The 23,544-nt window shown below is 33.3% G+C and overlaps 3 protein-coding genes across 9 annotated transcripts; 2 read left to right on the top strand and 1 right to left on the bottom strand.

Moving 5' to 3' along the window:
- Nucleotides 1–101: 101 nt before the first annotated feature.
- On the top strand, nucleotides 102–1,850 carry LOC117602763 (retinol dehydrogenase 13). The gene is made up of 6 exons (XM_034321181.2): nucleotides 102–333; nucleotides 454–619; nucleotides 769–877; nucleotides 963–1,277; nucleotides 1,369–1,576; nucleotides 1,638–1,850. Exons 1-6 carry the CDS (start codon nucleotides 257–259, stop codon nucleotides 1,738–1,740), a joined length of 978 nt encoding a protein of 325 aa, XP_034177072.2. The 5' UTR covers nucleotides 102–256; the 3' UTR covers nucleotides 1,741–1,850.
- A 613-nt stretch (nucleotides 1,851–2,463) lies between these two features.
- On the top strand, nucleotides 2,464–3,899 carry LOC117602766 (tetratricopeptide repeat protein 9C). The gene is made up of 2 exons (XM_034321183.2): nucleotides 2,464–2,571; nucleotides 2,670–3,899. Exon 2 carries the CDS (start codon nucleotides 2,683–2,685, stop codon nucleotides 3,550–3,552), a length of 870 nt encoding a protein of 289 aa, XP_034177074.2. The 5' UTR covers nucleotides 2,464–2,571; nucleotides 2,670–2,682; the 3' UTR covers nucleotides 3,553–3,899.
- A 757-nt stretch (nucleotides 3,900–4,656) lies between these two features.
- atl (atlastin GTPase) lies at nucleotides 4,657–22,059 on the bottom strand. Of its 7 annotated transcripts, none has more exons than XM_034321169.2 (9): nucleotides 21,655–22,054; nucleotides 20,917–21,062; nucleotides 11,759–11,833; nucleotides 9,430–9,707; nucleotides 8,418–9,197; nucleotides 8,081–8,302; nucleotides 7,779–7,993; nucleotides 7,625–7,691; nucleotides 4,657–5,929 (listed from the first exon to the last, which is right to left on the bottom strand). In XM_034321169.2, the coding sequence occupies exons 2-9, from the start codon at nucleotides 20,969–20,971 to the stop codon at nucleotides 5,801–5,803; spliced, it is 1,821 nt and encodes a 606-aa protein (XP_034177060.1). In that variant the 5' UTR covers nucleotides 20,972–21,062; nucleotides 21,655–22,054; the 3' UTR covers nucleotides 4,657–5,800. The 7 variants fall into 7 exon arrangements, with proteins under 7 accessions (XP_034177060.1, XP_034177061.1, XP_034177064.1 ...); XM_034321170.2 differs by lacking the exon at nucleotides 21,655–22,054 and adding an exon at nucleotides 21,340–21,603; XM_034321173.2 differs by lacking the exon at nucleotides 11,759–11,833 and having other exon boundaries at nucleotides 21,655–22,059.
- Nucleotides 22,060–23,544: the final 1,485 nt, after the last annotated feature.

Raw genomic sequence — 23,544 nt, 5'->3', positions numbered from 1 at the left:
GCTGAAACTTTATTAAATTTACTGGCATGAATTCGGTGTTGAAAATATATTCATAAAAATTGTTATCTTATAATTTCAAGTTACAAGTTATTTTTATAACTTGTGAATAAAGCATAATGCCTGCTGGTTCAATGCATGTGTACTATGGTGCACTGAAATTATTTGCTGGATAAAAACACAGTGCATTCTAACAATACATTATTAATATTATTGCTGAATACTTTTAACTTATTGTTTTTTTTTTGCATTTGTTAAAATGAAATGGACAATTCCTAAACCTTTTTATTATTATTCATTCGGCGCCACTATTATTGGTGGAGGTTATTTACTGAAGTATAGTATTTAGATTTTTAATACTGAAGTATTATTTGAAACAATAAATTCATAATTTAACATTTAATTAAGCTTTGATATATAAGATATACATATTGTTATGCATTTTATTCTTCACAGAGACTACTTTTCTGGGGTTCGATACGAGGGAAAAGAAAGATTGGATGATAAAATAGCTGTAATAACTGGATCAAATACTGGTATTGGTAAAGAAGTAGCTCGTGATTTAGCTAAACGTGGAGCCAAAGTTTTAATGGCTTGCAGAGATATGAAGAAATGTGAAACTGTATTAATATTATTATTTGTATTATACATAAACTACAAATTTTGCATTGATACTGTTAATGTATCATAATATTTAATTACATTAACTCTTTGTTTGCTAAATTTGAGCATTTTAATGTTTTATTTAAATATTTCTTTTATATTTTTCAGGCACGCAGTGAAATAGTATTGGAAACAAAGAATAAATATGTTTACTGTAGGCCATGTGACTTAGCTTCTCAAGAAAGCATAAGAGAATTTGTAAATCAATTTAAAAAAGGTACTAAGTATTAAGTATGGATTTACTTGGCAGTTGTTTTTAAACAAAAAGATAACCTAATTTGTTTCTTTTATTTCAACTACAGAATTCAACAATCTACACATTCTTATAAACAATGCAGGAATAATGAGATGTCCTAAAAGCTATACCAAAGAAGGAATTGAAATGCAACTTGGTGTAAATCATATGGGACACTTTTTACTAACAAATTTGTTGTTAGATGTTTTAAAAAATTCTGCACCATCAAGAATCATAAATGTTTCAAGTTCTGCACATAAACGTGGTAAAATTAAATTAAAAGATTTAAATAGTACAGAAAACTATGACCCTGGAATGGCATATGCACAAAGTAAATTAGCTAACATCTTATTCACAAGAGAGTTAGCAAATCGCTTGAAAGGTATAATATTCGTGTCAAGTGAAATTTCTATCACAAAATAAGTTTCTTAAATATCACTGTTGGTTTATTGCTTATCTTTAATGGGTTTTAGACACTGGTGTTACAGTTAATGCTGTTCACCCTGGTATAGTAAACACAGAGATAATGCGACATATGGATGTCTATCAGAACAAAATTTGTAGGTTCCTTATACATGCAATATTATGGATATTTATTAAAACACCTGCTAAAGGAGCACAGCCAGTTCTATTTGCAGCCATAGATCCATCATTAAAAGATGTAACTGGGGCTTATTTAAAGTAAGTTTCAATATAACTAACTATAAGTAACATAACTAATTTATTACTATTTTTTTTTTAGCAATTGCAAAATAGGAGATATTTCTGATGAAGCAAAGAATGATCAAATTGCAAAATGGCTGTGGGAAGTTAGTACTAGGTGGACTAAATTATATTCTGTATAATTTAATGCAAATATATAAAAATTTTTGTAAATAAGTAACCTTTATGTTATTAATCCTTCAAATAATATTTTATAAACAATAGATTGACAAAAGTTAATAGAAACCGACTATAAAATAAATTGTTAATATCTTTCGACTTATACTTTCTTATTGATACAATTAGAATACATTAATGAAGATTATTAAAATGTTTCAACATTATTTATGAAATGTGAACTGTTAACTTACCGATTATCCCGTCTTCCAGATAGTGAATCCCAGTCTTGAAAATTCACACTTTAAATGTTTCTTAAAATATTTACGTATATAATAACAATGATTTTATATGAAATACTAGAATAAAGAATATTTAAAAAATTAGACACTTATAAACAATCACACAGCGGACTCGCAACACACAATACAAAATGAAGAATTTGAACCAATCAGATCCAATCTTTTTCACGGTAAAGCTGTATATGCACTATAAGATGGACCAATTATATTACGAGAATTCGTGTTACGAAATTTGAATCATACTTCCAAACTAATAATAAGACCTTGCACACAGTTTTATTTAATAACTATTAGTACATTACATTACGAATTAAACTGAAATACTTTTATCTTAATCTCTTTAAATTTCTCTAATATTTAATAACCAATTTTTTTGTTTTTTGTTAAATTAATTATAGTTATAACTATGCCATATACGCATGCGCTTTGTTCAACGTTTATAGGTTAAAATCTTGAAATTAGGGACGTCAAATACATAATCATTCTCTGTCGTTCTCTGTTTCATATAATATTATTTACATACAAAAGTGTCTATAAGTCTATTAATACAATATAGTATGTATTTTATGTACTGTATACTAAATAACAGTTTGACAGTAGTAGAATGTAACCAATCGAGTTGTTAATTTAAATTACCTTGTATGTATATGCAGGCAAGATTTATTAATGTACAACATGATACTTCAAACATGGGAATCCTTAGATAAAATTGTGAGAAAAGAAGTAGCAAAGTCAGGCCATTTTTCTAAAAAGCCGACAGAATGTTCCAAATGCGAAATTAGTATTGGAACTGTAAATGTTGTCAATGCCTCAGTAGAAGACTTGAAGAAAGAGTTTAAATCTGAAATTTTAGATGGCTCAAGTAGGAAAACATTAATTATTGGTGAAGCTAATTGTGAAATAGATCGCCAAATTGAACGAGCAATTCAAATGATGAATGTCTTTGAAATGAGTTTAATTACTGTGCTTCCATCATTATGTAAACCTATAACTATTACAGTTGAAACAATAATGAACAAGATAGAACCATACAAGCCAATTTGGGAATGGACACCTGAAGAGAAATATTCAATAGCATTAAAATACAAAAAGATGGGGGTTCATTTATTTAAAGAATGTAGATATGTAGATGCATTTCATAGATTTAGTAAAGCTTGTAAAATTCTTATAACATTAGAGCCAATACATGATTTAGAATTAGATACAAAATTAGAAAGTGATATTAATAATTTGCGACTTGTATTATACAACAACATGGCTGGATGTCAATTAAATTGTAAGAATTATGAACATACTATATCATTGTGCACAAAAGTTTTAAATAAGGAAAATAATAATGTTAAAGCATTGTATAGAAGAGGGGTAGCTCATGGAAATTTAAATGATGTAGAAAGGGCTGTTAATGATTTAAAAATTGCTACTGCTTTAGAACCACATAACTCTGCAATAAAGGAACAATTTTCAATTTATAATAAGAAATTACAAGAAGCAAATCAAAAATTTGAGTATACAATTAGAAGAATGTTCAAAACCTAATTTTTGATTTGCAATGATACATTTCTATGAAGAAATGAAAAAAAACCGTTGCATTTTGTAAATAAAAAAATATGCATTTACTTTTATTCACAAGAATTTACACTATAATTAGCTTAAATTACTTAAAAAGTACAATAAAGAAAATTGTTGCAAAATGCAACAATATTATGTGGTTACATTTGTCCGCATTCGTATTATTACAATATTGTTATAAAAGTGTATTTGAATCATCACAATCAAACGATAAAAATATAACATTACATCATTTACTATATGTTTTGAATCCTTACTCACACTATATTATATTGCAAATTGTATTCAAGTTTTTAAATAAAATTTGAAAGTTATCTTTATGCTTGTATTTTTTCCTGCTTTATAGTTTAATGAACTTACTACATTAGTTACAGGCTGCAATAAAGATACTTTTACATTAAACAAAAATTTATTAAGAGCTGTGCTACATTTCAAAATAAAAAATTATTCCTTCAGCTGCACCTATATAATTTAATTTTAATTTGATAGTTATACGAAACTATATAATAATTAAAATAGTATGTATAAGATGTGAATTGATTTTGTCATTTCCTATACTTAAATAAGGTACAAAATTAAAATGTATTTTTTATATTAAAGTAAAGATAACCAATAATAGGCAGAAAAAACTGATAAACAATATGTTACTTAAACCACCACCTTAAAACTACATTATCCCACATTACTTTGCAACCTTCGTTTTTAATAAACATTCAAGTACAAACATAATAAATTAATTTTAGAAACAATGTTGTCTAATATATACTCAAAAATGAATACTAGCCGAAATGATGAGTTATTTTTTCAATAATTATGCTCACATGTTATGTTCACAAAATTAATTCCTATTTGGCAAGAAGGTTAAATATTAACATACTTTTCAACGAGCATAGTATTTCTTGAAACAACAATCATATTATACATGCAAATTTGAGTACTATTAATACCAGATTAACAACAAAATTCATCTTATGAACCGTTGTTATGCCTTTAACTAGCTACGCTGATAAATATAAAATGTTAAACTTACGTTTATTCATTTCTTAGTTTCATAAAAAAGACACAATAATGTCAAAGGAAGAAGGTAAAATTATGATTTTATTGGTGATCCTTTACACTTTTGTCAGCATATAATTCACAGCTCATAAGATGTTAACAAATTGTAGTTACTTATTTGTTTGACGACGATCCTAATAAACGTATAAACTAAGTACATGGCATATGTGTGTATTTAATTGACTGTAATTACATATATCATAAATTTTAATCAGAATTTATTAAACGTGAAGAACACGGAGTCATATTTACATTTTCGTTTATTAAAAAAAGATTAATCAATATAATAGTAACTGATGTAGAATAAATCTGGCACAGATGTAATTTAACAATGTTAATTCGTACACAGAACGATGCATAAACATACAAACTATATATGGTTCAAATTTCGTCTCAAAAATATTATAATACGCCTTTTGTGACCTTGAAATGCGCTTATGTATATTTTTCTACTTAAAAAGTCAAATATGAATTTAATAATATTAAAAAATGTAAAAGTATTTGTTGCTAGAACGTTGCTTTGTTTCCCTTTTCCCTTTTTTATTTCGACATACATGCACGGCATGTTCCAGTACTCACGGTATAAAACTAAGAAGAGCCTGATTTCTTCTCAGAAAATAAATCAGAAACATAAAATAAAATTTTTTTATATGATACTTTACGTCAAACAAAAAATTTTGTTTTGTGATACTAACTTATTTTCTAGTTATACCATGATTACTGGGAAATTTTGTATTTTTCAATATAAAAGAAGTAATTAAAATGGATCATAAACATTAACAACCCTAAGACAATAGTTTTTGTTCGAATTACAGTATTATTTACCAGTAATTATGGAATTTTATGTCACTAACAATGCATGTAGTAATCATAGACAATACTAGTAACCACGATTTTCAACAATCTATTAGGGAATTGTAATCAAAAATATACTGTATATACATTCACAGTCGTTATTAATTTGTATACCCAACACACTCTCTGTTTTTTTCTTATTTTTTTTACTTTTTGTGACTTAACAATCATTATTAACAAAAGTTATTTATGGCCTCGTATTAAACGTTCAAAACAATGAAATTTTGTTATGCCACTTATTGGTTGCAATACATTAATGTATGTTTTTAATGCACTGGAGATTCGATTTTAAAGGGAATGAACATTACGTCATCTTAGGCTTGCCATTGGCAGTGACAGTGGCATTCATTGTCGAATTTCTAGCCATTTCAGCAGCAGCCATCGCTACGGACATTGATTGACCCGCAAATTGTTGGTAGAATGGTTTCATGAACTGTATGAAAAAAAAAAGCAAAAGTTTCATAAAATATAAAACAGCATGAAGATTGAGGATGGCAATTGTTCTCTTCAATTATAAATATCATTGTACTATTTTTCTGAAAACATATAACCGAACATCTTTTCTTGAACATTGAAACTGCATAAAAAATTGAAGTTATTTCTATGTTAACTATTATGTAAACTCATACCTCTTGTATATTTACTCCAGTTAATATTCAGCTTATAACAAAAAAAAAACAAAAAAAAACAAAAGGTTGAATTTACATAATTCGAAATTATAATTTTAACCATAGAGAAAATAATATATGAAAAAAAAAAGTAGAAAGACATATGTGAATACTGTTAATAAAACTGAGTTACAATTGAAAAAATTTTTAGTAATTGACCAAATTATATAAGTTAGAAAACATATTAAAACTAATCTTTGGCAAGGAATATAAGGTTTCTAAAAAAAAGTGAAATGTCTGTTTAAAAGTAGCAAGAGGATGAGCAAGGGTAGGAGGTGAAGAAGAAGAAGAAATGTAATTAGATGCTGAATATTGTGAACACACTGATGAAACAGCCATAACCAATAGAAGCACAACAATTGTATCCGCTGCTACAGTTACCTGTAGAACAAAGAATTGTAGGTGTCTATTAGGGAATGACAAAATGACCGAGCACCGATCATATTTGCGATCGAAAGATAACATGGTCATAATGCCATTATACGTTAGCACGTGCAATGTAGTACAAAGAATTGTAGGTGTCTATTAGGAAATGACCGAGCACCGAACATATTTGCGATTGAAAGATAACATGGACATTATGCCATGATATGTTAGTACGTGCAATGGTATCATGGGTATTCAAAAACTCCGACCATTTTTAAGGCGCAAAATAATGAATCGAAAATCTATTTAAAGATTCACAATATATTCTGTTTCATTTGAATTATGTACAAAACACACAAAAGGTTGAAATTATGAAACAATTGGGAATATATAAATTATCAGTGACAAAAGAAGCCAACAATTTTTTTTACCATTTTGCAATTTTAAGTCTACGCTTAAAGAAAAAAAGGAAGAAACAATCCCATATCAAAATTCACCAATATAACTAATGTGCTAAAATATTATTGAATAAAATAAGATATAACGTGTGCAAAACTACAAAAGTGAGGAAAATGATTACAAATGATTTACATTTACAACGATACAATGTGTGCGCTCGTGCGTGGGTGCGAATATCAATTCGTTAAACATCAATTCGTTAACTTTGTAATATCACGTACCAAAAACTGAATCACTGAACTGTAATGTCCATACTTTAAGAACCGAGTCTTAAATTGTCAAATGGTAAAGAACCAGTTAATTTCTCTGCCACAAGAAATTTGTATATTCTAATTTGTCTCGTGATAATAATCGATACCCTGTATTTAGAATATATGCGTGATATAGCAATGCGACATGAATGTTAAAAAATGTGCGTTTTACGTTGAGAAAAGACAAAATGAAAAACAGGAAATTTATTAATATTTTTAGTTAGTATCGCATGAACATTTATTACTGAATTAATGAATGTTAAATGTAAAATAAATATTATTATCATTATGACTGCAGAGACTATGCAGGTACCATAGACTAATATTGCTGAAAGAATTCAGATACCAATATTTGTATGCGAATGACAAAAATACATTACTTACATTGTTCCAGATAAAATTAGCTGCATCATCTATCAAACCACCCATTAGTCCATAATTACCGCTATATCTGAATCGATAAAGAGAATCCTTGATTAAACACAGAAAAAAACGAGATCAAGGAGAAAATCAAATAAATAATAAACACTGTATATACCTAATGTATGCCCATATGATAAGTGCTACTATAGAAATCCAAACGACACAGCCGCAAATATTTGCCATTGTGTATAAGCCCGTAAAACCAAATACTACAGAGAAAAAGTACGAAACAATAGCAATAATAATATACACTGCTGCAGATCGTGCTGATTTAAAGACATTTTTATTTTCATTCTGAGACTTAAATTGATCGAAAGCTGAATCCATATCCTGTAATTAATTGAAACCAAAATATTTATATTCACTTTCGAGAAATAATATAACACCCGAAGGAATACATTCACAACCCTGCCTTACCTGCCTCAATCTGCGCATATACTTTCTGCTAAACTCATCACCACCCATTTTTCTTTTATTCTGAAACATACTAATAGCTCGATCAACGCATCGCATATGTTCCGTTTCAAGATATGCCGTTGCTACATATGGTTTCTTTCCTCCGCAAACATCTTCCATTGATCGCATATAAAGCTCCTTGGCTTCTGTAACTGCGGCTAAATTATTTGCCTCTGCTGTCGCCTAAAGAAATTTAAAAGAAATTGATTTTCCTTGTTCAAAGAGAAAGATAAAGGAAGGAGCTTCCTACCATCTGTCTTCATTCCTTCTTTAGAGAAGGTTACACAATAACACTTACCACCAACATGCTTTTTGGTTCAGGAAGCTCATTTCCCCGATAGATTTTCATGTAACTTTTAAAATACTCCAACAGATCCTTTGCTTTTACAACCTGACCATCGATTTTCTTCGTTACTAAATTTTCCGGTGCCAACAACATCGGTATCAGCACTCTCAGCTGTTCTTTAAATTCAGATTGAATTTCTGCTAATCTACCGTCGAAGTGAGGATTGGTGGCAATGTTCAAGCCCGGATGTGGCATCAGGAAGCACGATATATCCGAGAAACAAGATCTGATATGCTTTCTGAGACTACGTAGTTCCGGGTGTTGGCTATCAGAAATTTCCAATCGCCTCTGCAATATCTGATTACCACCATTGGCACCGTATTTCGCCTCGTACGGGTAACTCCAGTCTCTTACTAAGAATTGCAGCTTTTGGAACGGTTTACGACCGGATGTTTCTAACGCGAGCCTACCGTACTCGGTGAACAGCTGCAAATGTTGAAGATCATCCTCTTGGATGTTCTGCGACAGATTATAAATCTGCACGGACGACAACATCGTACTTAAGGCAAACACGGTCGCGCAATCTTTCACCGTTGACTGGCTATCGAAAGCACCTTGGGTGTCCATCAGGATCACAGCTACCTTTTCACCAGTGGGTAAAGTACCGCGAAACACCTCCGACCACATTAATATCCCTGTCGTGTCTCGTTCGGATCCACCTTTCCATGAGAATCCTTTCAGAGGCTCGTCGTCGTTACCCAACCAGGAGTCCGTTTGGTTATTGTTATTATACTGTTTTCAAATATTATTAATAGCGTTAATTTTACAAATTTCTGTGAAATATCGAATAAAAATGAACACGTTCGCAACCAGTGCCATGTAATGTGAAGATTTGTGAAAAATATAGAATTTTCTAGTACCAAATTCTTATTAAGATAATAATCTTGATGAAATTTATTCGTTCCTTACGTAATTGTTTTATTTGGTACTTTCTTGTATCGTTTGAATTTCACGAATGACGTACCTGATTATTCATGTATCGAAGGAAAAAGTCGAGCAGGAAGCTTTTGCCTTTTCTGAAGGCTCCTGCTACCGATACAACAACTACACTTCGGTCTTTAATATCATCTTGAAGGAGGATTTCTGCTAGGGCATCTTCGTTCAATTCGAACGTATGATCCGGATGAGCAAGTACAATTGGTACAGGTCTTCCGACTTCTGATGTGTCTTCCGATGTATCTTCCGATGTGTCCTCGGTTTTCATTGACAGGCGTTCTATTCTGTCTTGCCAACCCAAGTGGTCTGTTCAAGTACATAATTAAGAAAATGTATATTCATTTAATTATATAATTCTATAAGAAGAAACATCGAAAGCCTTAGGTCTGTTATATGCAGTTTGGAACAATTAACACCTGATTTTTGAAACTGGGTTCAAAGATTCTTCTCAATTATTATACACTGTTCATTGAAAAATTTGATCAAACAACTCCACAGAAATATTAATAGAAGATATTGTAAAAAATTATCAATACAGTGGGAAGCGAAAAGTGTGCTTGATATTACTCGACAAGATAAAGCTTTATCAAATAAATCGTCAATTTCGTTACAGTAAATAAATCATTGACGTCGATATGTATCGAGTACAAGTACCAGCGTGAAGAGGTTAATTATATTTGCACATTCTTTACGTCATTCATTAACTGATAGCTTTTCCTAAAGCAGCGACGACACGAAAGAACGTTGTAACACGTTATTTCATTTACGGATGATGGACACATAATTTATGAGCCAGCCGAAAATTTGTTTCATATCGGGTAAGACTGACACTTGAGCGATATTGTAATAATTATGTAATTATTATAATTACAGGGCGTCCTTGATAAAATGTGATAGAGGTCTACTGTTTCATAATCATTAATAATACAAAATATCTGGCCTTTTCATCGAAAAATTAAGGGTAACGGAGAAAGACGTCGATTATATTCATCATCACTTTTTGAATATTGCAAGTTATAAGAAATTATCAAAAATTTGTTATACGGTGTAATCGTTAAACAATTGTTTGTGGGTTTCGAGGAACCCTTGTAAGTACTTACTTTCGTTTTTAAACACAGTTTTCATGGTATACGATTACCTGTGCATCGTGGGAATATCGTTAAACGGTGAAGCAGGTGGAAATCTCTCACGATTTCCAACTGTTTTTACCACGTATAAATAATTACAATGAATAAACATAAGCGCGTGCTCGTGTTCACGCAAAACGACCACGTGAATTCCAGCTTGGCAATCTGTAACCACGTTCACCGGCAACACGTTTAATTTTTTTATAACAGTAAAAAGTGAAATAACAGGACAACTAATTACATAATTCCACAGGATTAGAATTTTAGTTTTAGATATTATTCCATCGATTAGGTTATTTAGAAAGTTTATGAATTTTACAATTAAAAACTGATGATAATACGAAAATCAAAACATTTGTACCGATCTTAAGATCTTAGATTAACTGTGAGAGAAACCAATGGAAAAAGAAAAAAAGAAAAAGCGAACGTGTCGAGAGAAAATCACAGCAATTCATTTAATGACTAGAGAGCGTCCATGAATTTTTCTTTTTAAAATGAACAGGTAACTGTTACGGTTAGAGAATACTATAAAAAACCTTTAGAAATTTAAAAAATAAAAGAAGGTAGTATTGTGGATTATACTTGTTTTAATAAAAAAGTTAATTACTTGTTTCAGTACGTGGATCTCTACATTATTATTTTTAACTCTATTTAATATTAAGTATACGATATTCAAATTATATTTTTTAAGTATATCTTCTTAATGTGATAATTAATAATTAGTAAGCATAAGAAAGTAAAAATTTCAATAATGACACTCGGTGCTGAGTACCTACCATTTCATTAATAAAATAGAATTACCCTGCGTTACTAAATTTTATAAAAAGAAATGATCAAACAAAGTATGTATGTTATTCTTGATCGATTTACAAGTTGATGAATTGAATACATAAGCGAAAGACGGACGCAGAAATGAATAAAGGAAGTATGAAGAAGCAATTCTATGAACGTAAATTAACAAAAAATGATAGATGGTTGTCGCGATTAGGAAACGTGAACTTTGCCACTGTATTATATTATTTTGCCTCGTTGCATATTTACAGTGACATCATTTTTGCGTGCGGATAAGCGTTTCCGTGATGGAATAAGCAAAAAAGAAAAAAAAGCATATTCATTATTTACTCGAAAATAATGAATAACACAGAAGATTTTCAATAAATGCTGTCGAAACAGCATAAACTTCAAAACGACAAACGAACGTTACAAGAAGAGTTGAAAAACAACACTTACCCGCTGATTCGTTTGTGTACAGCCGTGGAACACGGTTCACGTTCTCATCGAGGGTCGTCATCGGTACTTTTTCGGCTGAAAAATGTTTGAATTTGCATTTATTTCACCGTTAACGTCTTTAAGCGCGTGAGACACCACAAACAATATCAATCGCTTTTCATTTTCGACACGTGCGGTAAATGTCAGAAATATTTCCAATTCTATTATTATTGATATTACAGAAATACAAAAAATTAAAAAATTACAATCAAGGTGAAGAATTAACATTTTGTTCACTAGAATAATTAGGTAGTTATTCAATATCTCAATGTAAGCTTTAATCTCCTATTTTACGTTATTGATACAATAATGCCATTAGAAATTTTTATTCTTCAAGCTTTCAACCTGCTTTATATTATTAATAGAGTATCAATGCTATTAAAAATTATTATCCTGTAAGCTCTCGATCTCTTATTTCCAATTATTAATACAATAGCATTTCTATTGAAAACGTCAATAATTTGCTTGAATTTCATTTTATAATATTAATACTGCTATTCAAACATTTAATCCTTTGTTCCCGTTTCTTATTACCCCATTGATAATTAAATTTATAACCCAGCTGGTAGGAGGTTTCTGCTAATGAATCAATTTCTCTTTCCTGACGTAAATTTTACTCGATTCTCATGCCCGAGCGTCACAATTGTATCTTGAAGTGTACACGCTACGACAGCCGGGTTTCATTTTCGCGAATCCGTTGGGTTTTCGTGTTTCTGGAAACAAGCCAATCTCACAGGCGAACCTTCACATTCGATAGAATCTAAATCCTGTTCCCTCTTACAGCCGAGAGCTTATTTCGTCGCGTAATTGCATTTTGAAGTTCTCGTTGCTGGTTCAAAGTTCAGTACCGGTTCGATCCATATTTAATCGAATATCCCGTTTCGTGGTTGTAGTCTCAGACCTACAATTATCGCGAATTTATTGCGTTCTCGAGATTCTAATTATATATATCTACATATATACACCAATTTCGTTCTCAGCTAAAACCATCATCGAAGCTGAATCCTACCAATCGTTTCCTATCGCTTTTAATAATAACCTAATTTCTATCTCAAATAGATAGCCCGCTCATCAGTACATTTTAGTTTTAATTAAATTAGTTAACTACTTTAGGTAAAATTACTTCGACTTTTTCTTTAAAAATTTCTTGTACTCTCGCTAACACGACATCGCATGCCCGATCACTTGATTCGGTGACGAAGGCACCAAAGCGCATATATTCAATAATTAAGCTCCAATTCGATCACACATCTGTTCTGTCCAGCTCTAAATACTTATTGCGACAGAACACGCAAGGGACCAAATACTTTTCTTTCGTCGACATTGACATAGAAAGAGGTTGGCTAAGATTTCTCACAATCGCGAATGGGTCAAGCTCGTTACATTTTCAGCGCACCACGGTTCACGTTTCGATCGATGGTTCCATTGTCTCGAGCCTGTTGCATCCTTGTCCTTGGTGGCCTGGTAGGTTCTCTACGTTCCCTGGTAACTTCCTTAGCCTCCCTACTGTCTTTAAGTTCTCTGAATTCCCTGCTAACATCTTTCGATTCCCTAGTGTATTTGAGTTCTCTCGGTTCCTTAGTCTCTCGGAGTTCTCTAGTTTGCCTGATAGATTCTCTAGGTTCTCCAATTTCTCGGAATTCCCTGGATCTATTCGACGGTTCCACGTGCCGTTTTCTCGGCGGTATCCTTCTTTTGTCGCTCATCTTGTTCGCTCACATTCGTCGATGGATCAAAAGAGGATACAAATCGCGAACGAGACGGGGCTACGAGACGAGCATACGTGCTCCTCGTACACACGATCGAGCGTACTAAAGTCGCACGAGAGACGACTAGAAATATTCTAGCGGTGGTGGGTAGCCGATGGCCGGAGTTTGCTAGTTGGCAGCATCCCACGATCGGCGGACACCGGCGAAACCTGCGTGACGTTTGTGGTGTGTCACCTTGTATCGCGACAGGTAGCGTTATTGCCCGATATTCACTGCCGTTTCCCAGCGATTGCGAATAATTAACGAATTCGTAGCCTGATTTGCAACGATGCAACGTTGCATCGGCAATGCAACAGCCAAAGAACGGCCAGGAAACGCGACTCGACTGGTTCAGAAAATTTAATTATAGATGTATTTCGACTGATCTCATTTCTGGATTTAACGAGCGAGATTTGGCGAGCATCGCTCTTCGAAATCTTGCCATTTTTTGTCCATGGTAATGTACATGACCGATTTTAATCTCAGCAGACCGTTGAGACAACGATAATATAAGTTTCATTTTATATTCTTATTTATTTCTAAATGTTTGCACTGATACGTTTAACTTCGATTCTGATTGTGATTTTTAACTTTCTCTTTTAACTCCAAATAAATGGAGAAAATTGAAGTATTATTCATGCTTTGGGTTTAACGATTCTTGATCGTGCAAATTATAATTAGAATTAAACTTAAAATTTAACCGCACTAAAAATACCAGCCAAATTTGTCACATTTGAACTGTAAGTTGCGTCACTAGTGTGACACAATATTATAAGGCAACGGGTTAATGACTCTGTAACTGAATCGAAATAAAAAACAACTCTGACAGTATGGATCACTCGTTTTAATTTTTAATTACTAGCCGTTATACGTAGAACGACAATGTTTATATATTAAAGTTTGCAAGAGTTTCAAGAATTCTTGCTGTTAATTAAATATATCGAAGTAGTGCGAAATTGCTTGAAAATTCGTAAGATAATAAGTACTGAATGCCGATTACTACTTGTTTGTTCAGCTCTGCTTACTTCGATATGACTCACGAATAGAATACTTTTAAAGATTCGTTCCCATTTCTTCTAACCTTCTTCTAGGAGATCTCTGATTTTACGTGACTAACTCGAGTGTAAACAAAATTGAAAATAATAAAATGAAGAATATTTCTCAACTGGAATGTTCCAATTAACATAATCTTTCACTGCATACTGTGATATTTGGCACGACTCTACGACGAACGGATATTATTATTGTCTGTCCTATATTAGAATTCCGAATCGGAAAACGTTTATTTCTAACGTAACGTTCGTTATTTTCGTCTCGATCAGTGCACGTAAAGAATGTTGTTGAAAGAAACAAACACCGTACGGTCGTTTGTTTCCGCAACGATCGATTGTTCGAGCAAATATTTCGCTATGGTCACAAGTCGTGAAGCAAGAAATAAGTAGGTACATAGGTGTTCTTTCGAATAAGAATGAAGAATCGAGGCGGATTTATATTGTCGATTTGTTAGAAGAGTGACATAACTAAATATACCTCTTGATCAATATACCTATATTGTCAATACTGTCAATATTTATTGACAAATTGTATTTTTCTCATATGTCCAATACGTGTATAGACAATACATTCGTTGAACAATTTTAATTCATTTGTAATTCATTCTCTATCCCCTTTCATTACTGCTCAGTGTCTGAATGAATAGCAAAAATCAGGGTTAATTACTTACAAAGGCAAAAAGAAATTGGAAAGTGATAGGTAATACAGATAACAAAGTCTTCGTTCAGGAAGAGTTGTGTAACCGTATGACAAATTGGAGCAATCGAAAAATCTCGCTTCTAATTATGATAAAAAGGTCAGAAGAAAGTGTAATGCGACGATGATAACACCGGTCACGAAAATTATTAAACGTTTGAAAAGTATCGAAAATTGATTTGATAATCTTTTGGCTGCGGGGGTACTGCTCTATTTACAAATAAAATCATTCGTTTCTGTTATCGGTCATTTTGTAAGCATCGCGAACCACACGAATACGCTTCGATGCAATCGATGATGTCATGGTAAACAAAAATTTAAGTACGGAGATTATTAAACAGGAAACGAATTTTTTAAAAAAGAACGTGAAAACACTGCAGAATTGAAAAAAAAAAAAAAAAAAGCTGTAAGTACGGTTAAAACAGATACAGTCATCCATGAATTTTCGATAAGTTACTAATTATAATACAAGACTCGAAGAAACGTAACGATTTGAAGTAATATTGTCAAACATTTCTGTTCAATGTATATTTGAAAAGTAAACGATGTACTGTCTGACTCTTGAACGTTCCTGACCTTTGTATCACACTATTTTGCATCGTTGATTTGTACACGTAATGGTGTGCGACAACGTGACGTCAATATCAAGTTTCACGGTACAGGTAGAGGAAAATAATTCAATTGACCAGTACAAAGTCCATTTCAAAGATTTTGGACTTGGCAAAAAAAAGAATATTGACCTTTGACATGGAATCCCATAACGGAATGATGAGAAAACCAAAACAACTTTTTGTTGGGATTTTTAAATAAGATTTAGAATTCTTTGGTGAGAATACAATAAATAATAATGTCAAAGTTCTTTCTATGTACTGTTATTTATAAAAATTTGTGTGTCAGCATATAATAAAGCAAGAACCAAGTAAACCAGGTAGAAGGAAACGCAATACCAAAAAAAATTAACTTGTTCTCCTTTCTAAAACACGTGTCTGATTTTCTTGTGATAGCTCATTATTCGCGATATCCTCGTTTCGGTTGTTTCGTCTTTGCTCGTGTTCCCGATTTACGAGCAGTCGTCAGAACCGATGAAGAAATACAATCAAAGCACCGTCAGCGTTACTGTAGCTGCTTGGTAAGGATTTAAGATCGGTACGGTTACTAGAAAGCTGTAAAAATTAACGATCGAACCCTACCGATGCTATGGGGTTACTACCACCGGTTACGATGACGTGCTCCCATAAGATATTTATTTAACACATTCGAGACCAACCACGTGCCGTGTGCGTTCGATACTATAAGGTGATTGTAAACGCGTGGTAATAATTCAAGAAGGTGGATTTGCATATCGAGACGGGCAAAGCATGTAATTTCAACAATACGAACAATATAAAGTTTTTCCTTCTTTTCTCTCATATGTTCTTTTCAGTACTTTTAATCTCATTATTAAAACGATCACAGTTGAAATACTAGAAGAATGTATACGATAATGATTAATTAATGTCTTTGCAATATCTACATCTGCTTATGTAATAATTATTATTATCCTAATTATATTTGAAGCGATTTAAATTACTAGAGCATCAGGAGTTTGGTACTTTCTAATTTCGCTTTTGCTTGTAGAAAAAAAAAATAAGATCAACAAATTCATTTCGCATAGATAATTACTACCTTTCACTTTGCTTTCTTAAAAATTGAGTTCCTTCAAATCCATTACTTCTCCGAATATCCCGCTGTCGAAAGAAATATAGGGCAACTGCGAAAACGCAAAAGAAATACCACGAGCATAGTAATCAAGACAATTACTAGTATTCAATGTCGTAAACATTACAATGCAAATTTATCTGTAGGAAATAATTTACTCTTGTTCAAGGAGAGTCATCATCTTATCCTCGGTTATTAATTTCTTACTTAGTCACATTGTTAATTGTGTTTCTTAATACCTCAATATCATTAAAACCATATTTGAAGTAACGAATGTATCGTTTCCTTAAAAACTATTAACCTAAGCCAACACAGGACAGAAAAAACACTGTCTTCGAGTATGTCTATCGCATAAAGATGTATAAGAGTTACTGTCGAAAAATTAATTTCGTTATCGTGGCGGAATGCTTTAAAAGAAGAGATATCATAATGAAATCAGAGTGAACAATAAAACATCAGAACAGATTATTTTCTTTCCATCCACGATCGTACTTTGATCGAGTCGATCGTTGAATAATGACTGGTAGGAATGAATTCACGGAAACATCACACCTAGTTTTATCGTGACCTCAGCTCAATCTCATCTTGTTATTCTCGTACCGGGTGTATAAGAAAAATACAGTCGTCCGAAGAACATTGCTGCGATCGCGATTTGGAGACGGGATCTTACACGTTACTATCGAACGGATGTGCTTTTATTTTACAACGAGAATACTGAATACCGAACGTTGTCGTGGTCACATAAAATTTTTTTATGGACCGGTCACAATTCTATCAACATGTACACGCGATTCAACATTCATCTCTTCCATCGTTCAGCAAAAGAAAAAGGTAGATAGCGTTTTCAAGCTAATAGCGAACGATGTATCGTGGATTATCTTCGAATTTATCCGACTTGATAATACGAGTTTAATTAACGAGCCACGGAAATAGGTGAGTGACCGATGAAGCGAATTGGACGGGTCTATGGTGATGTGGAGCAGCAGAGCATATGCTTCCACGTGTATTGGTACACTCGAGAGGAGAAACTCTTGGTATGTATTAGGTCTTATTGGATTGCGACAGACGGATTTACCAAGTCCTCGTTGGCAATTGACATAGTTCCCATTCATTAACCGGTACCGTCTTTCCCTAATTATCGTTCGATGAAACCCTAAGCTCTATTGGATTCTATTAACCCTTTCGTTACTAAGGATGACTATGGTCACTCGTCAATATTTCATATTAGTTAATTATGATTCAGCACGAGATAGTTCGATATCTACAGTGCAACTGCCACTTTATCGGTACATCCTTGCAGTTATGAAAGAATTTTTTGTTCGCCTCTGTGAACGCGCATACGTGATAATTTTCAACTATCTTTATGCATCATTACAATGCATCTGTATGACGTTTATCTTTATATTTGTCATTTGCAAAAGCATCAAGCAATTAGATGATACGTACAAAAAGACGGTAATTCATTTTCCACTTTGCACGATTCAGTTTAGAAAACACGCAATTGGTTACTGTCCCCAGGTTCGAAAGAGAAAAGCATAAAGTATCGAGTAGAAAGGACTAATTTTCATCGGACACGTGACACGTAAAGCTGTTCGATGGTATTCAATAAAACAAACACTTGTGTCGGCTCGGATAGATATGCCAATACACACGGCTCACATTTTCAATCTTGAATATCACGTGGAACCCTGGATAGCGCAATTGCTTTGAAACAACGATTTGCTTTTCAACTCAGACTTGTTTCATTTCCGGTGATTTCGTTTCAACTGAAACATAATGTATCGTCGTTCTTGAAAATTTTTCGCCTGTTCCGTACGCAGAGATACGATTCTTCTCGAAATTTATAGCGGATATTATAAATGTTTGAACGTATTATCACGTGTTTCTGTATGCTATATGGATAAAACGTGGATATCGTTTCAGAGACGAATCAAACAGATGGGGAATAATAAAATTTGTTCGATGTGCTAACCCTCTGCAATCCTAATTTTTTGTGTCGAGAAAAAAGATGATAAAATACCTTTATAGATATTTGTAATTCTAAATCACAATGAAAGTGTAGACAGAATATTTATTCTATTATTCTATAATTTATTTGTCACAATGCAGCATGTATACAAGCCACGAAATTATACAAGCGCAAAATGTTTGAATTACGAGGATTCTGTTGTTTGCAGAGAAAATTTAATTAGACATGCTCTACAGATAGTTAACAAAATTATACAAATATGTGAGATGTACTGTGTTCATGAAATGCAATACTGCCATTATTTACAGATAAGAGCAGAGTAAATATTTGTGCGAACTTTATGCATTAAATACATGCAAATAAGATTAAGATTGTGGAATTTAATACTACTTTGTCACGTGCTTTCCATTATACATAGAACCCTATTTTTGCGATGTTTTTTTGTGGTTGTATAAACAGGAATATATATAAGTAGTCGTACTTGGCAACAAAGAGAGAGAGAACTATGATAAAGTATAGACACTTATCAAACTGCTATGGAATAAAGATATAGGAAATATTAAGAAATCGAGTCCAAAATCTAAAGAATACTGATGCCACTCGAGAACATCAAAGATCAGTGAAAAAAATTACTGCTAATATATTAATATTAATATTTTAATTCTGATGAATAAAGAGATAAATTCTTTACTACCCCTCTTACAAAATTTATTCATTTTTTTAAGCGTGTAATGTTTATTGATTAACTGAAGAATTTTTATCCTGTGCAATTTCCATCGTGCTAAAAATAGGTACATGCGGATTTTCGCATGATTAATAAAATCGAAGTATTAAATTTCAAAACTCTGCATATTTTATCTTGTTTTTTTTTATAAATAATCTCACGTAAGATCTCGAATACGAAACAGTAGCACTCCAAAATACCGATAAAAAACACAATGAGTATAACTAGCAATTCAAATATATATATTAAAAAATAAAAGATTTATAACATAAAAAGTACTATTAGAAGATATACAAATATAGGAAGTATTATAGACTTGTTATGTAATTTCAACTTGATAGGATAGAACAAGTTTATCGTTTAATTTATAAGTTCTGTTATTCTTGCACACCAGTATTTCAACTTATAGAGAACAAGCAATACATAAAAATACAAACATTTATTAGAATGCAGTAATAAGCTGAATAGTAGGTAACTGTGTTGAGTAATAAAATGCAAGGTTGAGTATATCGCTACAAGCACGATTTAAAGTTCCCTCCTTTTTAATGAAGAAAGTTAAAAATTTTGGCGCGAGGCGGCAGCACTTACACGCCATGCTTCGAAGCTACGTCATCCTTCTTTGACAGAATATCACGTTGCTACACATAATTACGAATGCGTAATAACCTATTACACTATTTATAGTTTATTATGTCACTGCTGGAAGAAATTGGAACGTCACACATTAATGACAGAAACTATTTACGACTTGATCATAACCTCTACAATCGCGAACGTTAATCTGCATTTTCATTGAAGTTTGCACACTTTTTGTCACGTATGCAGCTTCAAAACAATAATTACGAAACAGTGTATCAATCGATAATGCGTACACTGTATGATTCACAAGCTTAGAAATACAGAAGCTTCAAACACGATACAAAATGTTCCTGGCAACGTTCCCTCGCTAAGTACCAGTGTTACAGTAACTTATGGCGATCCACCACGTGGTCAGGATTAAATTAAACTAACAAAAACCGTTAACTTTCAAATAGTCGGGCTGGAAATGTACCTAAACTGTTGGTAAAATGTCAAAAAAAAAGCACAAAGGCCAACGATGTGGGGTTACAGCTGGCACACGAAGTGTACACCACGTTTCAGCGATTCTTAATCATATGTGATAATATCACTGCTGTTCCTTGTACTTTTTCTTTCTCACTGTCGTGGAACGTTGGAAAATAACAGTACTTACCCACATACGAACTGCTGTAATCGCCACTCTGTTTACGCTGTTCAGTGTCCGCCATATTGAGATACGAATGACGCCACTTCCGTAACTGCGTCCAACTGTTTCACTACGTAGGTTAAAACGAACTTCGTCGCTGACTTTTACTACTCCTGCAAATCATGCGATATGTTTGTCAGCGAGACGTTTATTGAATGTAAATGCAAAGAATAATACGAACGAAAGTGAATCGACCGTGTCGTGGGAAGGAACGGTAATCTTTTCTCACGGTTACTTTTACTTTCATCACGCGAAACAATAACAACAGATTTCAAACTTCAAACCGATAATTAACGAGATTAAACACGTATCAGAAGATAAATTTTCTCTCACGTATATCTCTTTTTACATCGTTATAAAGTGTTCGATCAAAATTGCTTTTATATTTACCGGTGAAACTTCACATTCCAATATCAACTTTCACTAAATCGCACTCTAATTATCTCGACTTTTAAATATACTTATAAAAATACTCATCAAAAACACTAAAAATAATAAAATAGGAAAAGTAATTAACACCGTTTTAGTAGCAAAAATAATCGGTAAATGATAGATAATATTATGAATAAATGTCTCATCTAATTTATCTGACAATGATCAATAATGATCTCGATTTGGACGCGTACAATCAACTAACATAAGTACATAACCGACAAATTAGAAGTGGATGTTTATATCATAACCAAATAACAGTCAAGGAACTACCTTCTCCACGAAACACGTGAGAATCGAACGGTCGACTACGAGTTTACTAGTTTCGGGGCGCGCAGTCGTCCTTTGGCCATTTGATTCGCGGTTTCGGCGGAGCGCGGCACTACTTTCGCCGGCGGATGTGATTTGATCCCGGCGGTTGCGCGGTCGCCAGATTCCCTATGGTGGAATGTGGATGCTGTGCGCGGTGCTTTGTTTCCTACGCGAATTCAACAACGTTTTTACCGTTGTCGAATATACTGATCTGGCCGGGATATCGTCCTTGTAAAATATAAACAACCGTTCTTCACGACAATACTGTTCGACGAGATTGACGTGCACATGGACAATGTAACGCGCGTAGTAGAGTAGCAGCGGTGGTGGAGCACGGACTAGTAAACAAATGACAGAACGACGGACGAGAGGAAGAGAGGGAAGCGAAACATTAGCCTATCTGTTCTAGCGCGAAACAGTGGCGCAACAATATTGGTGCCTTTGGATTGTTTGATTTCTTTTCGCGATTAAAAGGACAGTCCACGCGTATTTCGGCTGGTCGACGCGCGTGGAACGTGTTCGTGCATTATTGTCGTGACGTCAAAGTGTCACGAGCCTGTATTTGCCAAGTGCCGTGCATCAGCTGCGTGCCAGCTGCATATCCAACCTGTCAACTTTGCTTTTGACAGCGATCGACGTCTGGCAAGTGTTAAACGCGCACGGTTATGGTCGTTAGTGAATTTTCCGAGTTTATATACGTAAAAACATTTCGGTACGCGTGTGATGCTACGTTAAGTTTTCCATTGTCACGCGATTGAAACTTTTATTACGCGTCCTTTAAATCGTAGTAAAGGGCAACTTCCGCCTGTCGCGCGTCATACGCATCACAACACACCACTGTTGTGCCGGCTGTTGAACTGGTCGAAGCATGATCAGTTTCGATGCTTCTTTTCACGTGTTTGATCCGATTTAAAAATTCTTCACGTTTTATCGGTTCTGTTCGGCTCATTAGTGGTGTCCGTCGCGTGCAATCGTGTTCGTGTCCACCAGAACGAGATCCAGAAGTGTGACCGCTTTTCTCGCGCGCTACTACGTGTCATTTCGCCTTTTCTCCCGCCTTTGTTGCGCTTTGAGGTTAGAGAATTATGTAACATCAAACGACCACTGAACCTGGCTGACTCGGAATGTGGGATTTGTTTGCAGTTTTCGGCGAGGCGTATTTAACTTGGTGAGTAACCATACTTTGTTTGAGTCATATTTTAAGTAAAATGTACGGCGTGCTTCTTGGCGCAAAGATTACTCGTTTTTTCGTAAATGTACGTACATGTTGTTATTTAATTCTTTACCACGTTAATAATTTTAAATTCCATTTTATATGTACCAAAAGATTACCGATAGAATTATATTTGAAAGTTTCAATTTATTTACGTTGCATAATTATCAATTTTTTAATCGTGGTTTAAAAAGATCGTCACGTGAGGCGCTCTGTGAAATGTCACGTGATCCATCTTGGTTTTTGAATTAGTGTTGCGAACATTTTGCAAAACATAAAAATTTGGACGAACTGCGTTTTGCCTATATATCTTTTATCTAAATTGCATATTAATATTTACATCTTGCAACGTATTCCAAATGCCCATCTATGCTACGTAAACAGATTATCTGGATAAGGGTTAATTGAACCTTTGTACAATCTACTTGCTATAGGGCATGGAAAATTATTACGAGCTACATTAAACTCGTTTGTTATCTTTTGTATCTTGGTATCTCGCAATTGCTTTCAAATAACGTTGTTATCGTACAATCACACAGCATTATCGGTCTAACTCGATCTCGACGACATGTACGTACATTATTTGATAAATAGGAAAAATAAGTCGCTCGACTTATTGGAACAGAAATTCACGCATG

The sequence above is a fragment of the Osmia lignaria genome, chromosome 12, assembly GCF_051020975.1.
Source record: "Osmia lignaria lignaria isolate PbOS001 chromosome 12, iyOsmLign1, whole genome shotgun sequence".
NCBI classification, from domain to species: Eukaryota; Metazoa; Arthropoda; class Insecta; order Hymenoptera; family Megachilidae; genus Osmia; species Osmia lignaria.
Note: the sequence above shows the minus strand (reverse complement) of the source record. Positions and strands in the feature narration are given on the sequence as shown.

Bases quoted from the DNA above. Each gene is read 5' to 3' on its own strand.
- LOC117602763 (XM_034321181.2), top strand. From the start codon at position 257: ATGAAATGGACAATTCCTAAACCTTTTTATTATTATTCATTCGGCGCC. The intron at 620-768 runs GTATTAATATTA...TATATTTTTCAG, and splicing joins ATATGAAGAAATGTGAAACT to GCACGCAGTGAAATAGTATT. The intron at 1,577-1,637 runs GTAAGTTTCAAT...TTTTTTTTTTAG, and splicing joins GTAACTGGGGCTTATTTAAA to CAATTGCAAAATAGGAGATA.
- LOC117602766 (XM_034321183.2), top strand. From the start codon at position 2,683: ATGTACAACATGATACTTCAAACATGGGAATCCTTAGATAAAATTGTG.
- atl (XM_034321167.2), bottom strand. From the start codon at position 13,503: ATGAGCGACAAAAGAAGGATACCGCCGAGAAAACGGCACGTGGAACCG. The intron at 7,692-7,778 runs GTATATACAGTG...TTATCGATTCAG, and splicing joins ATCATATGGGCATACATTAG to ATATAGCGGTAATTATGGAC. The intron at 5,930-7,624 runs GTAAGTAATGTA...TTTTTCATACAG, and splicing joins CTAATTTTATCTGGAACAAT to TTCATGAAACCATTCTACCA.